Genomic DNA, 17,698 nt, shown 5'->3' on the forward strand with positions numbered 1-17,698 from the left:
CTTCGGCCCTTCCCGCTGCCCCCAGGGCCCCTCCCCGGGGTGTCCGGGCGGCGCTAACTCCCCCTCCCCCCGCGTGGCGCACAGCCCAGCCCCGCCCTGTCTGCGGCTCTCGAGCCGTCGGAACTGCCCGAGACTGCGCGGGGCGGGGGCGGCCTGACCGCCTCCCTTCGCCCGGCCATTGCGGGCCCAGTGCCAGCCCGTCTGGCCCCCTGCTCTCGCGTGCGAGTCAGAGCCAGCGATGACTTGCCCGGTTCCCCCGAGGCGCTGCCCCCGCTGGGACCGCTGCAGGGAGGAGCTCAGCTGCGCCATTGCCTCCTGGACCCAACTCCCACCTGTTCGTGGTCTCTAGCTATCTCCTCAATGTATGTTCCACGCCATGCATCCCATGAAGTGGGCTGTAGGCCACGAAAGCTTACGCTCAAATAAATGTGTTGGTCTCTCAGGCGCCACAAGGACTCCTGTTCTTTTTGTGGCACCAAACTGACTCTAACTGTGCCCAGCGAGCGGTTTATGAGCATTAGGGCTTCCTTGGCTCTCGCCAGCTGTACACCTCTGCCCCGCGGAGCAAGACAGAGACGCACAGATGCTGCTATTTGAGATCTGAGGGGACTTTCTCCACCTTTGGACAGATTAGGAACAGGCCAAAGGCACTGGGGATTCACTGAGTCTCTTAGGGCTTCACTATAGCTCGGAGCAGGAAATGCCTATAACAAGTTCCCAGATCTGCTCCCTGGGTGTCCAAGACGTGGAAGATTGGACAAATGACCAGGGAGGAGTATAAAAATATTGCTCAGGCGTGCAGGAGTGAAATCAGGAAGGCCAAATCACACTTGGAGTTGCAGCCAGCAAGAGATGTTAAGAGTAACAAGAAGGGTTTCTTCAGGTATGTTAGCAACAAGAAGAAAGTCAAGGAAAGTGTGGGCCCCTTACTGAATGAGGGAGGCAACCTAGTGACAGAGGATGTGGAAAAAGCTAATGTACTCAATGCTTTTTTTGCCTCCTCACGAACAAGGTCAGCTCCCAGACTACTGCACTGGGCAGCACAGTATGGGGAGGAGGTGACCAGCCCTCTGTGGAGAAAGAAGTGGTTCAGGACTATTTAGAAAAGCTGGACGTGCACAAGTCCATGGGGCCGGATGCGCTGCATCTGAGGGTGTTAAAGGAGTTGGCGGATGAGATTGCAGAGCCTTTGGCCATTATCTTTGAAAACTCATGGCGACTGGGGGAGGTCCCGGGTGACTGGAAAAAGGCTAATGTAGTGCCCATCTTTAAAAAAGGGAAGGAGGAGGATCCGGGGAACTACAGGCCAGTCAGCCTCACCTCAGTCCCTGGAAAAATCATGGAGCAGGTCCTCAAGGAATCAATTATGAAACATTTAAAGGAGAGGAAAGTGATCAGGAACAGTCAGCATGGATTCACGAAGGGGAAGTCGTGCCTGACTAACCTAATTGCCTTCTATGATGAGATAACTGGCTCTGTGGATGAGGGGAAAGCAGTGGATATGTTATTCCTTGACTTTAGCAAAGCTTTCGATACGGTCTCCCACAGTATTCTTGCCCCCAAGTTAAAGAAGTATGGGCTGGATGAATGGACTATAAGGTGGATAGAAAGTTGGCTAGATCGTCGGGTTCAACGGATAGTGATCAATGGCTCCATGTCTAGTTGGCAGCCGGTTTCAAGCGGAGTGCCCCAAGGGTCGGTCCTGGGGCCGGTTTTGTTTAATATCTTTATTAATAATCTGGAGGATGGCGTGGACTCCACCCTCAGCAAGTTTGCAGATGACACTAAACTAGGAGGCATGGTAGATACACTGGAGGGTAGGGATCGGATACAGAGGGACCCAGACAAATTAGAGGACTGGGCCAAAAGAAACCTTATGAGGTTCACCAAGGACAAGTGCAGAGTCCTGCACTTAGGACAAAAGAATCCCATGCACTGCTACAGACTAGGGACCGAATGGCTAGGCAGAAGTTCTGCAGAAAAGGACCTGAGGGTTACAGTGGACGAGAAGCTGGATATGAGTCGACAGTGTGCCCTTGTTGCCAAGAAGGCCAATGGCATTTGGGCTGTATAAGTAGGGGCATTGCCAGCAGATCAAGGGATGTGATCATTCCCCTCTATTCGGCATTGGTGAGGCCTCATCTGGAGTACTGTGTCCATTTTTGGGCCCCACACTACAAGAAGGATGTGGAAAAATTGGAAAGAGTCCAGCGGAGGGCAACAAAACTGATTGGGGGCTGGAGCACATGACTTATGAGGAGAGGCTGAGGAAACTGGGATTGTTTAGTCTGCAGAAGAGAAGAATGAGGGGGAATTTGATAGCTGCTTTCAACTACCTGAAAGGGGGTTCCAAAGAGGATGGAGCTAGACTTTTTCTCAGTGGTAGCAGATGACAGAACAATGAGTAATGGTCTCAAGTTGCAGTGGGGGAGGTCTAGGTTGGATATTAGGAAACACTGTTTCACTAGGAGGGTGGTGAAGCACTGGAATGGGTTACCTAAGGAGGTAGTGGAGTCTCCTTCCTTGGAGGTTTTTAAGGCCCGGCTTGACAAAGCCCTGACTGGGATGATTTAGTTGGCAATTGGTCCTGCTTTGAGCTCCTGAGGTCCCTTCCAACCCTGATATTCTATGATTTGCAGCATTAAGGCTAACGAGCAGCTCCTCAGACACCCCACGGCTATGGGAGAGCCAGACGGAGTCAGGCCCACGCTGTGCAGCAGCACTGTGAGTCAGGAATGTTCTAAAAGCAGAATCTTCAGTATGGGAAGGCAGGGGAGGAGGTCAGAGGTGGAAGAACAGCTGGGTTTTCAGGTCCCAGGGGGAGTTTGCAGTTAATAGACTTCCCCCTGACTTCAAAGGGGAGCAGTGTGGATCTGGAAGTCATAGTAAGAACAGGTGATAAAACCTGAGATGCCACAGCACAGGCACCTTTCTGATGTGACGTTCACCTGATTCAAAGAAACCTGGTCACAGTGCCAGGAGCATGCAGCATGCACTCCGCATGGCACTACACCAGGGGTGGGCAAACTTTTTGACCTGAGGGCCACATCTGGGAATAGAAATTGTATGGCAAGCCATGAATGCTCACAAACTTGGGGTTGGGATGCAGGGAGGGCGGGGAGGAGAGTGAGGGCTCCGGCTGGGGGTGTGGGCTCTGGGGTGGGGCTGGGGATGAGGAGTTTGGGGTGTAGGAAGGTGCTCTGGGCTGGGACCGAGGGGTTTGGAGGGCGTGAGGGGGATCAGGGCTGGGTTAGGGGCGTAGGGAGAGGCTCAGGGGTACAGGCTCTGGGCGGCGCTTACCTCAAGCAGCTCCTGGAAGCAGCAGCATGTCCCTCCTCTGGCTCCTACGCTGAGGCACAGCCAGACAGTTCTGCATGCTGCCCGTCCGCAGGCACTGCCCCTGCAGCTCCCATTGGACCGCCGGAGGGGGCCATTGGAGCATGTAGGAGCTGGAGGGGAGCCATGCTGCGGCTTTCTGGGAGCCGCGTGGAGCGGGTCAACCCCCAGACCCCACTCCCCAGCGGGAGCTCAAGGGCCAACTTAAAATGGGTGGTGGACCAGATCTGGCCCATGGGCCACAGTTTGCCCATCCCTGCACTACACCCAAAGGCCACTCATAACCTTCAGCAGATACAGGATGCAGCTGTCTTCTTGCCTAGCAGGGCTACACACAGGGAGCATGCTACACCAGGGCTTCCAACTAGTTTCCAGATGCAATTAATGGTGTTGCCTCTGCTGTGTGAAGTCCTTTGTGTTTGGGGGTCTGCCTCCCTTAGGCTGGCATCCCAAGGGTGTTTGCAGTGACGGAACTGGGACTCACTTGGCCCAAGACCACTCTGCAAGGCTCTCTCCCAGGAGATGCTGAATGGGAGGTGTCTCTGACAGGGACGCAGTGTTCCTGGGACACATTGGTAGCCAATGCCCTGTGGGTGCATTATACACTGAAAACTTGAACAAAAGTTCTTATCGTAGCTGCGCAGGATTTTCCTGCCTGTCAGCCTAGATGAGAGGACCCAGCCCACCCCAGTGCAGCCCACGTCAGCCCGCACTGCCAGCCTTGCTGGCTATTCTGAGCTCTGGCCACTGCTGTGAATTGACCCTCTGCAGGGATGAGCTCAGTGCTCCTGGAGATGGGCTAGAGCCCTGTTCTTCTCAGGCAGCAGCTCCACGCTGGCCAGGCTGGGGCATTTGTCACGATCGTTCAGAGTTTGTTTGAAGAGGGTCACTAGGTAGGTTGCAGCTACACGCAGGGCAATTTGTTAGTCAGGCACTGTAAGAACTGAGCAGGAAAAAACAGCAGCTGGGACCTCCCCAGTAGATGGCTGCAATTTGCACTAATTGCCCAGCAAGGTCTCCAAAGCACGAATTTTCAAATCCTGGGGCTGGGTTCTGCAGGGTACCAAGCCCCGCCCCCACAGCTGCCACTGACCCCAGTGCGAGCCCCTCAGAGAAGCAGACTACCCCGACTTTGGTGCCTGACTGGAATTTATTTCAGTTTAATAATAACTTGAGCTTAGGCACCTGGTTTTGACAAAAGTGGCCTAAACTCCCACCCAGTGACCTGCCCTGATCCCCCACTGCATCTAGCTCCTGTCGGCAGCTCCAGAGCTGTCCCTTCTCTGCAGCCAGCAGGAGGTGCTGCTCTTGGCAGTGTGTGTGTGGGAGGGAGGGAATTGGGGGACTCAGTGGGATGGCCTTTGAATGTCATGCATTAACGGGAATCCCAGGCCAGGGACCCAGGAGATCTGGGCCATCAGACAGCGTGGGGGCCAGAGCACAGCTCGCTTTCATTTGCCAATCCACTGCTCTTCCTGGGTAGGACTGTGTAAGCACTTTGGCTGCAGGTGACACGAGTCTAGCCGGTGGAACATGAACGGCCGCCCTGTCTGGGACGTTGTGCTCTGCTCCGTTAGGTCCCTTTTCCAGGTATTTGGATTTATTCATCAGAGCTAGTCCGACAGCTCATGCAATACCATTACCAGGAAGGCCTGTGGCCCTGCTCTCTGATGCCTGAGTCTCCACCCCAGCAAAGTTTCATCGGGGCCACTGATGCAGGGACGCAAGTTGAGGACCTCTGAAGGCTGAGTAGGGGAGGTCCAAACCGCTTCCCTTTGTTCCTGTGCTAGCCCCTGGACGCCTGGGTCTTACTGCCCTTCTGGCCTGGGGCTTGGCTTTATAGGTAACGCAGCTGAGGTCTCCAGGGCAGCTGTGCCCTGCAGCGCGGGTGCTTTGTACATTGCCTGAAGGGTTCTTCTGTCAATGTGGTTAATCCACCTCTCTGAGAGGCAGCAGCCAGGTCGCCAGAAGAATCCTTCCCGTAGGTCTAGCTGCACCTCTGTGGGGTCCGGTGGGCCTAACGACGTCACACAGGGCACACACTTGTTCTCAGCCCCGAGCCAGGGGCTGGGTCCATCTGATTTTGAGGTGTGGACCAGGCCTCAGAAACAACCACACAGCTCAGCCCGGGCTCCCTCCCTGAGCCTGGCATCCCCTAAGATTTCCCTCCGGGCGCTCCTCCCTCCCAGCTCCTAGTCGCCTCTCCCATGGCCCCCTGCCTGCCACGGTGCCGATGCTGGCCCAGGCCTGTCTGTGGCTACAGCATCTTCATTTCCTCTGGGTTGTGTGTGTCCTTTCCTCCTCACGCCGTATCAGCAAGCCCCATCCTCCACACCTTCCAGCTTCCCCATGGGGAGGTTGGAGCAAGGAGGGCAGTTGGGGGGTGTCCGCATGGAACCCACCGGTATGTCCTTCACCCCTGGAAAAGCTGAGACTCCCCCATCTCCCTCCGGGGTCCTCCACCGCCTCCAAGGCCCGGGCTGTTTTCTTGAGCGGCAGCTTTGCCTGAGCCGACGTGCGAGCGCGGTCGCCCTGCCCCAGCGCCTCCGCAGGGCCGGCCCCGCCGCGGGAAGCGCCCCCCGGGAGCCGGCCGCTGGTTCGCTCCGCATTTCACATGCTGCGGGGCCCACAGCTCAGCGTGGGGGGAGCAGCGTCGGGGGGGCTGCAGGGAGCTGCGGCCTGGGGCGCCCGCTCTGCCCCCAGCTAGCCGGGCTGCGCCGCCGGGGGGCCGGGCTGCACCTGTCCTCGCCGCTCCCCCGTCCCCGGCTGCTGCCAGCGTCGCCCCCCCGCCCGCTGCGGGCCCCGCCCCGCTCCGCCCCGCTCCGCGCTCAGTGGCGATGCGGCGCCGGCTCCGGGCGCTGATCCCCAGCTCGGCCATGCGTGCCGGCGCGGGGGCCGTGCTGCGGGGACACCGAGGCTGCGGCTCGGCCTGACGCAGCCCCCAGCTCCCCGGCGGCGGGGCCGACGCAGCCCGGCCGGATGGAGGCTCCAGGTGGGGCGGGGACCCCAGGTACGTGGCGGCTTTTCGGGCACTTCCCCGGGTGTTGGCGGGCAGCGCCGTGCTGGAGGAAGGGGCCGCTCCGCTCCCCGGGGTGGGGTCCTGGGGGGCTCCCGCTCCAGAGAAAGTTGGTTCGGGCGCAGGGAACCGGGTCCGCTCCCCGCCGGGGTCTCGTCCCCGGCGCCTCCTCCCCCCGCAGGGGCTCGCGGCAGGCCCGGGACACCGTGCGCGGAGTGTGTCGGGCTCGGCTGCGGGGAGGCGGCTGCTCCCCGCACTGCTGGGCGAGCCTGGACCCCGGCGCCCGGGCAGGTTCGCCCCGCGCCCATCACCGCCGCCTCTGCTGAGGAAGCGACTCCCCGGGCACGGGAAGGACCTGCGGCCCCTCCAGGGCGTGTCACCGGCCGGGGCAGGTGCCGGCTCCGCAGCCAGCCCGTGCAGCGCCGCGGGGACTGGCCTTACCCGGCGGGTTTCCCGAGCAAAGCCCAGCCGGGGTGTGTGGGGCCGAGCTGCCGGTACCCTGGGCGCAGCGCTGGAGTCAGGCCGCGGCTAGCTCGGTATCTCGCCGGCGCTGCGTGGGGCCCAGCCGGGAGCTCCGGGCCCAGGCAGTGCAGCCAGACGTGGGAGTGGCCCATGGCAGCGCTAAGCGGGGCGGGGGCGGGGGGGGGGACTGTGCTGCTGTCTGGTGCGGGGCTGGCGGCGGATGCGAGTAGTGGTTGGGGTCAGGTATGCAGGGTGTCCGGGGCGGGTGGGGTTTGCAGGGGGGTGTGTGCAGTGGGGTGGTGCCTATAGTGTGGGAGGGTGTGGGCTGCACGTGGAATGCCGGTGGGGCTGGCACGTGGCTGTGTGTATGCCGTGGTGTGCGTGGTTTGCACACAACGAAGTGTGTGTGTGTCTTGGTTCCTGGGGTGTGTGTAATTTACCTTCACGTCTCAGGGCCCCAGAGAGCCACACAATGTCCCAGGCTTTCCCTGTGTCTGTGTCAAGACAGGCCTGAGCCAAGGGGAGCGGCGGTGCCTGTAGGGGACAGCAGGGCTCCCCTGGGGCTTAGAGGAGACAGGGCAAGATGTGGAGGGTTCCCCGGGGGTTGTCTGGATCATCCTGGTGGAGCCAGCGCACGCTGCAGTTTAACATGAGTCAGCAAAGGAGACAGGTTGGCGTAACACTGATCCCAGCTCCCCCCACCCCCCAGGGTGCAGGTGCCGGGGCACCCGCGAAAGGGCAGCGATGGCAGGAGGTGGAGGACAGAACCCATTTCTAAAGCTAGAATCAGGGTCCCGCTGGGTAGAGGGACCAGCCTTTCCCCTCTGGAAACGGGGGTTGAATCCTGACTGTGGTTCCCAGTTTGATATTCACCCACAGTACAACCCTGCAGCCTGGGCTCAGAAGAGGCTCTGGGGGGGGTGCGGGTTGGGATTGAGGGGCCCTAACCATGCTGCAGGGGCTGCAGGATAGGAGCAGCACAAGGAGCTGCAGGTTCGGACGAAGGTGCATTGGCCGAGCGTGGGGTCAGGGGGTGAGGCTGGGAGGGGGCCGCAGGCCAGGTCAGCTCTGTGTGCCGGAGGCTTGCACAGCACCTGTCTCCTGGGCCAGGCTGTCGTCTCTCTGCCGGGAGGGGCACGTGCCTGCAGCGTGAGAGAACAGAACAAAGCCGGAGCAGCTCCGCATGTATTTAATGAGCGAGCGGGGCCGGGATTTATGCCGGTAAATTAGGGCACTGGATCTGGGAGACAGGTTTATGGCTGGAGCTGAGCCAGTCGAACAGGTTCCTTTATGCTGGTGCCTGGCTCCCGAAGTGCGATGTGTTCGGTCTCCTGGCTGAACGTATAGGGTTATAACGCAGCGTAACCCATGCTAACGAGGCCCTGGGGACGTTAGCTGCCGCAGGCGAGGTGTCCAGGCACTGGTATCCTGAACTCCAGAACCCCACCTACCTGGAGCTCCTGACAGCCAGCACAGCACAGCCCTGCTCTCCAGGACACTTGTCTCCTCAGCAGGGGTACGGGCTCTGAACTCCACCCCACGGGGCGTGGATCCCCTTCCACGCACCAAGTCTCCTGGGCCGCATCCCAGCCCCACGTGGTCTGACTTGGGGCACGGAGCTCATGCCCAGGTGTGCCAGCCATCCCCCGAGTGCACGGGGCCCCTTCATCACCAGCAGCCCCTCCCCATCCACGCAGGCTCCTACAGCCCTTGCCCAGATTAGGCTGAATCGAAGGTCCCCCCCCATCCCCATTGCTAAGGGAAGTGTTAATCATCCCGTCATCCCGCGGCCAAGCACCGTCCCTCCCCCCAGCTCTCCTGCCTGCATTCTAGGGTGACCAGCTAACAAGTGTGAAAAATCGGGATGGGGTGGGGGGTAATAGGTGCCTATATGTGAAAAAGCCCCAAATATCAGGGCTGCCCCTCTCAAATCAGGACATCTAGTCACCCTACTGAATTCAGTCCCCTCCATCGGTCTGGCTAATATATTCCCATTGGAGATCAGTGCGGGGACACCCTTGCCCAGGAGCCCCCATTGTGAGGACAGCTGGGGAGGAGATGGACAGCGGGGTGGGGCCTTGACCTCAGGAACTGCAGCAACAAGCCCTTCTTTCTAATCTCTGCTCCATCCCGCCGTCCTGAGCGACCCCCCTCCCATCCCTCCCCGAGCGTCCAAGTGCTGACAGCCAGGAGAGCTCCCGTGGACACGGGGAGAGGTGGGGTCACTGGACGCAGCCCTACCCTGAGCCTGACTGCCCAGCTCTGCTCCCTACCTGGGCCCCAATGACCCGCTCTGGCCTGCTCTGCTGGTTGAGAATTGATTTTCAAGGCTCCCCCTTTGCCTGCTGTTTCCTAAGGGGGACACCCAGGATCTTTCCCCTGGGTGGGGGAGACCCCGTCCCTACAGCAGGAACCAGCAGGCCTCTTCTCGAGATATTCAGCGGGTGCAGCTATGCAGCCTCCCATGCAGGGTGGCAGCTACCGGAGACCTGGGGCAAGAACAGGCTTCCTGCATCCGGAGGGCTACAGGCCACCGCACACGGCAGTGGGAGCAGTCAGGCCTTGTCTGGTGACAGTGAATGTAGCCGGGGGTCCACAAGCTCTTTGCATGTGTAGGTGTCTGTTCAGCGTGGCCCAGCGCAGGCCTGGGTAGCTCTAGTGTAGCCCATGTGCGTGATGAGCTCCCTTGCATCAGTCTCGCTGGCTAGCTTGTCTCCAGCACGTTCCCCTTCAGGCCAGCGCGTGCATTTGAAACCCGCATGGCCAGGCACCATCCTGAGCAGCCGGAGTCCCGTGCTTCCTTCCCCTGGCCTGACCCCGGTAAGGACACTGCACCCGGAGCAGAATGACCTGGGGAACAGCTGCTCAGGCGAGGGCTGGGGTCTCGGGTCCACTCCAGAAAGATGGCTGCAGCTCCTGGCCCCAACCCAGCGTCACATGGTGCAAGCTCAGTGGGCCTGTGGGCCCGTTTGCTACGGTGTGGTGCACAGATGAGGCCTGACATGGGGCATGTCCTGCTTGGTAACAATACCATGACCTCAGGAACGCCCAGCACGCTGGCGCCCGACTCCGATAATAGCCCTAGCGCTGCTGTCACGAGGATACCTACGTCTGGAGGTCCTGGGGTTTGCCGGCACCTGTGCTGGAGGTCTCAGGGATGTAAACTGTCAGTCTCCCCCAGGCCCCATTGGGGCGGTGGGGAATCTTTCACAGCAACAGCTTTTCTCCCAGGGGTTTCTCCAGCAGTAAAATCGAACAGGAGTTAACAAACACACAGAGTCTGATTACAAATCCTTCCCTCCCACCAGCCAGCTTTCCCTGGTGCTCCGATCCAGCGCCCAGGGGCACCTAGCTCAGACAGGGAAAAAACCCTTAAATCCCCTAAACAACAACTCCCTCCTGGTCCCTCTCTCCAGCCCCAGGACGCACAAAGGCCCGAGCCCCCTGCTGGCCCTAATCACAAGGCACCGTGAAAAGCAGTGACCGCTCCACAGCCCCGTCCTGGCATGCCCAGCACAGTGCAGGCCCTGTCCCCTGCGCATGCTGCCCCTCCTCTGCTGTGTGCCCATGGCCAGCGTGTCCCCTGTCCCCTCATAAGAGCAGGCCACAGCATGCTGCCGGCAGGAGCGGCGCCAGGGTTTTTGCCGCCCTAGGTGGCAGTGCTCCTCCTCAGAGCATTCGGCGGCGGGAGTCCTTCCGCTCCGCATCTTCGGGGCATTTCGGCGGTGGGTCCCAGAGCGAGTGAAGGACCCGCCGCTGAATTTCCACTGAAGACCCGGAGCGAAAGAACCCCCCGCCGCCGAATTGCGGCTGAGGATGGTAAAATGCCGCCCCCCAAATCCTGCCGCCCTAGGCGACCACCTAGGGTTGCCGAGTGGAAGCGCCGTCGCCTGGCTGCCGTTCACCTTTCCCTGGGCTCCTAGGGGATCCATCTGGCCCGGCGGGCTCCCTGCCGGCCTCTTGATCCCGCTCAGGGCTGACCTGCTCTGAGATGTGCTGGTGGTGACAGGCAAAGTCACGCCTCTTGCTGTGGCTTCCTGGCAGCACTGATGCATCCTGCCCCCCACCCCCCAAGTTTGCCTTGGGAAAGCGCCAGTCCCAGCACCCGGGCGAGCAGTCAGTGCAGGGTCTGGCTCAGTGCCGTCACCCCTTGGATTTTGCTTCCCCCTAAGACAAACCGCCTGTTATCGCAGGCTTCCAGGCCTCCCCAGAACAAGCCCCGCTTTTGTTTTCACTGACACAAAGGGTCCCTGTGCAGGGCAGGGCGTGTGGAGCTGCAGGCCACGGGCACACAGCCGCGGGTACTGGCACCCATCCCCATGGCGTCCTGCAACTACAGGTCCATCTGCCCCCTCCCCCAGCCAGGGCGGGGTTCTCGCCATGGGTTAGGCAGTGCAGTGTCTGGAACTGTCCTTTCATCCCATTTCTAGCCCCCCCGACCCTGCCGTCTGGTCTCTCGTCTCCCCCAGTCGCTGTGGGGCTGAGCACAGTGGCTTGCGCTCTCTGAACTGCTCGGTGTGCGAGTCCCTCCTCTCTGGTTTGGGGATGAGGGCAGAGACCGGAGCCTCCCTGACACCCCCCCCATCCTGTCATTTCAAAATGGCTTTCCTTGGCTTGGAAAGCTGCGCCAGATGTGTGCCCCGGAGCCACCGGGACTGGCAGTGCCAGAGCACCCGAGGGAGGGAGCTGGCAAGGGTCAGAGCTGGTAGCCACGTGTGACCCAGGAGGGGTCTCTCTCCCCATCCCCCACCTTGCTGATGGAAGTCCCAGAGGCAGGAGCGTGCTGGAGCAGCCAGTGCCTGCCCACTGGCGGGGGCTGTTCGGGGGCCTCGTCCCTGCACGAGTGGGATGGTGGGCAGAGGGTGCAGAGCCCAGGGCTGGGTGTCTGGGCGTCTAACACCGGCAGCACTTTGTGATTATAGAACGGGTGAAAGAAGCCCAAGCGCTGGAGCGAGCCACAGGCATCCCGGCACGTGGGCCGGTGGAGGAGCCTCCCAGCCCCCCTGCCGAGGAGCAAGGCGGGATCCCCATCCCCAGCTCCGGCCTGCTGCAGGTCGCCGAGCGGAGACGTGAGTACAAGGCAGCGTCCTGCTCCCCTGCTCACAGTTGTGCATGGGGCCTGTCCCCGGGGCTCTTTCCTCCCCCTGCCCTGGGCCCAGCCCAGGACCTAGCCCCCAGGACTGAATCCCTTCCAGCCCCGGGGCCCAGCCTAGCCCCACGCTCGCCTGCTGGATTTCCTCCTGTCCAGGGCCCCAAGCCGGGGATGGTTGTCTTGGTTCCAGGGGCTCATTCCCCCAGGCAGACTCCAGGGGAGATTCCCCAGTTGTGGATACATGGCGAGAAGGCAGGATCTGCCATGGGGAAGGAGAGGGAAGCAAGGCAGGGACTCTGGCCCCGAATCCCTGAGCTGTCACGTCTGCTCCTCAGAGCCCCTGAGCAGCGTGTCCTCCCTGGAGGTGCACTTCGACCTGCTGGATCTGACCGAGCTGACGGACATGTCGGACCAGGAGCTCGCCGAGGTCTTCGCCGACTCCGACGATGAGAACGTAGCCAGCGAGTCCCCTGCCGGTGAGTGTGCCCAGCCCGGGGGCCGGCAGCCTGGCCTGCCACACGCACACCGGGCCAACCCCACTTACCTGCTGTCCCGGCCCCTCCCACCTGGGTGGGGGTCGAGGCAGCACCTGGTGAGCTCAATGTCTAAACACAACACCCAGGCCTGCCCCAGCTAGGGTGTGGCCCCCTCGCTGCTTCCCCTAGCCACCGCCAGTATGGGATCAGCACATCCTTCCTGGGGTCCGTGCGTCTCCCTGAGCTGCCTCGTTGGTGAAAGCTGCAGCAAGGCCCAGGAGCAGAGAGGCAGGGCCAGCCCTTCTCTATCAGCTGCACCTCGCCTGTTCCTCCAGCGCCTTTTGGAGCCAGGCCTTTGCAGACAAACCCCACCCCAGCGTGGGCCATAGCCTGTGACCGAGTGCAGCAGGGCTGTGAAACCTGCTCACCCGGCTGCACAGGGGGGGCCTCATTAAATGCGCCAGCTCTGCCATGCATCTTGAGCAAATCAATACTGCTTGACAGGGGCGTCTCCACGGGGCATCGCTGCGCCATGGGAGGCTCTTCCCTTCCATCACGTAACTGTCAGAGAGCTTGGGCCAGCCCCTGCAGCACCCGAGGGCACACAGGCTGGGGTGTGGGGCTGCAGTAGTTATGGGCACAAGTGTGTGTGTGGGGGGATGGGTGAGCGTGGGGCAGTGAGGGAGGGGCGCATGTGCACGCCTACATCAGTGGATTGGAGGTTGCACACTGGGGCTTGCTGCTCTGTCTGCAGCAGGTGAGGGGCTATTCCTGGGCCAACCCCAGCTGTGGGGTGCAGTCTCACTTCAGTAGCAGCCCTTTGTCTGAGGAGATGGCCCACAGCAGCTTTGCAATGCTGGGCTGGAGGGCAGGGCCCAGGGGATCCGAGGGGGGGCTGTTACTCCAGGGTGAGGGACTTGCATTTCCCCACTTGCCCGGGAAGGAAGTGCTCTATTGCACAGGCTACTAGCAGGGATTCACTGTCCGAGAACACGTGCAGCCCTGGGCAGTCTCGGGGCTCCCACCTGTTCCGTACCCCCAGCACCCATCTGCCCGAGGCTCCTGCTCCGCCGGTCTGTCTCGGTGCAGAAACAGCAGCTGCAGCCTGGTGAAGCAGATTGAATGAATATGTAAATCAGCCCCTTTAGCATCTTCAGTGGGAACACGTGACCTGAATTAATTAGCAGAACTCCCCTGCACTCTAACTAGGGAGATGACTGGAGCTGGAGGTAGCTCCCTGCTGCAGCTTTGTTCCGGCGACACAGCACATGGGCAGGCACTCATGGCATAGGCACCAAGCGTGTGTGTAAAACGCACTTCAAATGCCACCACGTTCACGCTCCCAGGCCCTGAAAGGAAGATGCTTCAGCACCTGCTAGGCCAGGTGCGCACCCCAGATGGGTTTGCCCATGTAGACTCATGGTAACAAATCCACTCTGACTCTGCGCCGAGTCCCTTCCTGCAGAGGCAAGGGGAATGTGAACCACACGTCCATGGCCAGGAGTGAACTGAAAGGCCCTGCATTGGCTCTAGCTCACACGCACACCCAGGACTGGGAGGCATAAGGGGTGGGTTCCTAGCTCTGCTCGGTCACTGCCTTGTGACTGTGTGTAAACCCCCCCCCCCGCTCTGTAACCAGGGCTCACGCTAACGCCCCAGTGCTACAAGGCTCTGGCCAGCACTGGGGGCGGGGCAGAGCTCTCGGACAATCTCTAGGCCTGCCTCCTGCAGACAAGACTTGTCCATGGCCAGGAGTGAACTGAAAGGCCCTGCATTGGCTCTAACTCACACGCACACCCAGGACTGGGAGGCATAAGGGGTGGGTTCCTAGCTCTGCTCGGTCACTGCCTTGTGACTGTGGGGATCTAGCCCTCACTTTCTAGAAGCACATTCCCTTCTCCGTGGCCTTACCCCTGTACGGGCTTTAGCTCTGGTGTAAGAGCAGCACTGCTGGAGATGCCAACCCAGGAACAACAGCCTGTGCTCATGCTCCATCGTGTGCCTGCACAAGGAACTCTGTGGTTCACATTCCCCTTGCCTCTGCAGGAAGGGACTCGGCGCACAGTTAGTGCATTAGTGCAGATGGGCCAATTTCCAAACTCTGATTTGCACATGCAGTTACCACAGTAGGACCTGCAACTAACCAATGCATGTGCGCCATCACTCACGCAGGCAGGTGGGGCAGGGCACAGGACTGGGAAGGTTTCTGGTGTAACCTTAGGCAAGACACAGATTCTTTCCGTGCCTCAGTTTCCCCCTAGTTCTTGCAGCACTTACAGGCAGCTGTGAGACACCCCTGTACAATGGGGCCAAACCCACTGAATGGCTCTGGCAATAAGATACAGGCCTCTGGCCTCTCAGCTGCTAGGGCAGTGTCAGACCCAGCAGGTTTTAAACAAAGGTGCTTAGCGATTTGGGCTCCTGGCTGTGGAAGGAGCTGAGGGTCTCACTCCACTTTCCTATGGCTGTAGGGTCACAGCTCACCAGCGATCCTGGGGCTCGGGGCCTGAATGCCGCCTCGAGCTGGTCCCTCAGGAGCGGGGGGAGGAGACAAGCGAGCAGGGGAGTTTGTCCTGCGGCTGTTGTGGAACAAGCCGAGGCCAGCACCTTCCTGTAACACTGAAAGGACTGGCAGGGGCACAGGAAGTGCCTGCTTAGCACATCTGTCTCTCTCGCAGGTCTGCACCCGCACCCCATCCCTCGGGCAGGGTACCTGCGATCCCCCTCCTGGACAAGGACCAAAGGGGAGCAGGGACGGGAGAAGAAACACCTCAGTGACTCGGAGCTGCAAGCAGGTGTTGTTGACACATTCCTGGCGGTGGAGAGGCCCCAGAAGGAATAGGGGGCTGGGAGCCATGGTGCCGAGCTGTGGCTGGTCACTCTTGCACTCACCCCCACTTCCAGACAGTTTGTGACCTTAACAGACCCCTGCACCTAGAGAGACGTGCAAACGCTGCTGGCTCCATACAACACAAAGCTCCCCCTTAGTGCAGCCATAGGATGTGGAGCAGGTGTGCGAGGGCACTGGCTATGCTGGGCAAGGAATTCCAGGGGGAGACAGATCATCATCACACCATCTTAGCACTTTTTAGCCCTTTCTTGCTCATTCTGCACGAAAGCTGGCCAGACCAGCAGTAGTGAGAGCCCCGAAGGGATTGTACTGAGCAGGGCCTAGGGCCAGGAGGGAGCCCGGCTGCACAGAAGGGAAAAGCAGGTTTGGAGAGAATTGCGTCTTGCTGGAGAACAACCCTCCTGCTGCAGGCAGAGTTAGGAAGGGGGGGAAGCCCCCTTTCTTCCCCCAGGGCAGCGGGCGGTAACGTCCAAGGAACCTGAGGGCAAACAGCCACGCTGGTTCTTCCCCAGTGAAGTGCTGCAGCTCAGAGCAGAACCCAGCTGCCTGGGAGCCGCCGGCCAAGGGGGGGGGATCTAGCCCTCACCTTCTAGAAGCACATTCCCTTCCCCGTGGCCTTACGCCTGTACGGGCTTTAGCTCTGGTGTAAGAGCAGCACTGCTGGAGATGCCAACCCAGGATCAACAGCCTGTTCTCATGCTCCATCGTGTGCCTGCACAAGGAACTCTGCAGTGGGACTGGCGTGCGTTAACTCACGTGGCTGCGAGGAACCAGTGGGTCTGAATTACGACTGCTTTGTCATTGTTACAAGGAAGCCGAGGTCCAACTCTGGAAGCAGCGTGGGCTGGTTCCTGGGGAGCACCAGGGGGCCGTGGGCCGTTGGACAGACGTCTTTCTGTGGTAAAACCGGAGTAGGCTGAAGCGAGCTGGACCATGGGCCCGAATGTACAGATCCTGCTGGAGGCGGCCCTGGGGTGAGGCAGGAGGGGCTGTGTTTACCTGATCCTTTCACCACTGACACAAGCCGCTTCGCGCTAAGGAGCGGAATGGATTCGAGGTGGCCTGGGAGAAGAACGGGACCAGCGCTGCACACAGAAAACAAGCGGGGCTAAGCTGGACATCCCGGCCTGGCCCCTTCAAACCTCAGCCCCCATTGAATTGTTGCCGCTCTCCGAGCCGCTGCTGTCCAACTGGAATCTGATGTGTTACCAAACTTTTCCTACCTCCTCCCGGGGGTGGGTTTAGCCTGTTGAACGCCCACAGGGCCCGATCTGGCTAGGCCCAGCCGTTCTGCAGGGGAGCCGGACAGTGCTAGAATGTCTTCACAGGCTCCTCTCACAACTGCTGCTGTCCACCCCTCCGAGCCCCCCGGGCAGTCTAGTCTTCATCTCCTCCCTTGTTCAGATCACCAAATAATGCCCCGGCTGCCTCCAGAGCCCTGGCAACTTTCTTATAAGACAGTTACAAAGAAGGGATGGCGGAGAGGGGGCAGGTCTTCCCCTCTTCCAACTTCCCTTGGTTAAACGGGGGAATCCTCATTTTCTGCCGTTCTTCTGTGGAGAAGAAACTCTCCTGCCGAACCACCGTCTCTTGCCTCACTGTAGCATCGTGGGTGTGTGGCTGCCTCCGGTCCCTGTGGCTCTGTGTGCGCAGTAGTGTCTTGGCCGGGGCTACTTTGTGGAGGAGCAGCACTGCCAGCTCTGCTTAGGACCCCTGGCCCCTTGTGTCTTGTGTCAAAGGCTGACTTTCAATAGATCGCAGCGAGGTAGTTGCTCTGCTACGCACGAAACCCTGACCCAGAATCAGGTCGTCTACGAATGATTTAGCACCAGGTTCCCCATGAACATGCAGTGCGCAACGGGTGAGAGGCGGCTCCCTTCTCTCCGCACTCCGTCCCGAGCCGAATGGCTCTCCTCATCGAACCGTACTCCCCGGAGGGGGGGGGCGGCGGCTATCCGGGGCCAAGCGAGGCTCCACGGCGCTCCCGTATCATTACGTTTAGGGGGGATTCTGACTTAGAGGAGTTCAGTCATAATCTCACAGATGGTAGCTTCGCCCCATTGGCTCCTCAGCCAAGCACATACACCAACTGTCTGAACCTGCGGTTCCTCTCATACTTTGCAGGCTGCTGTTAGTGGCGAGGTCGCTTGGCTTGGAGGCCATGTTCCCAAGAGGGAAACGAGTCAATGCAGAGGTGGCCAGCACAACCCGTCATGTCCAGCTCTCCGCAAAGCTCATCTTTAGTGCACAACAGCAGCACTGTAAAGTGAGACTAGTAACAGTCTGGGGGGGGCCGTCTGTCAAGGGATGTGAAATAATTAGGGCCCTACCAACTTCATGGTCCATTTTGGTCAATTTCACAGTCAGGATTTTAAAAATAATCAATTTCATGATTTCAGCTATTTAAATCTGCCATTCCAGTGTTGTAATTGCAGGGGTCCTGAGCCATAAAGGAGTTGCAGGTG

At 60.0% G+C, this 17,698-nt stretch overlaps 1 protein-coding gene across 1 annotated transcript; it reads left to right on the plus strand.

Annotated features, from left to right (window-relative positions):
• Window positions 1-6,047: 6,047 nt before the first annotated feature.
• On the plus strand, window positions 6,048-17,073 carry DBNDD1 (dysbindin domain containing 1). The gene is made up of 4 exons (XM_034788830.1): window positions 6,048-6,346; window positions 11,737-11,883; window positions 12,242-12,382; window positions 15,061-17,073. The coding sequence occupies exons 1-4, from the start codon at window positions 6,316-6,318 to the stop codon at window positions 15,222-15,224; spliced, it is 483 nt and encodes a 160-aa protein (XP_034644721.1). The 5' UTR covers window positions 6,048-6,315; the 3' UTR covers window positions 15,225-17,073.
• Window positions 17,074-17,698: the final 625 nt, after the last annotated feature.

Source organism: Trachemys scripta, chromosome 13 (assembly GCF_013100865.1).
Source record: "Trachemys scripta elegans isolate TJP31775 chromosome 13, CAS_Tse_1.0, whole genome shotgun sequence".
NCBI lineage: Eukaryota > Metazoa > Chordata > Testudines > Emydidae > Trachemys > Trachemys scripta.

Excerpts from the sequence above, each read along its gene's own strand:
- DBNDD1 (XM_034788830.1), top strand. The coding sequence starts at position 6,316 with ATGGAGGCTCCAGGTGGGGCGGGGACCCCAG. Across the intron at positions 11,884-12,241 it reads GCAGGTCGCCGAGCGGAGAC|AGCCCCTGAGCAGCGTGTCC; the intron begins GTGAGTACAAGG and ends TCTGCTCCTCAG. Across the intron at positions 12,383-15,060 it reads AGCCAGCGAGTCCCCTGCCG|GTCTGCACCCGCACCCCATC; the intron begins GTGAGTGTGCCC and ends TCTCTCTCGCAG.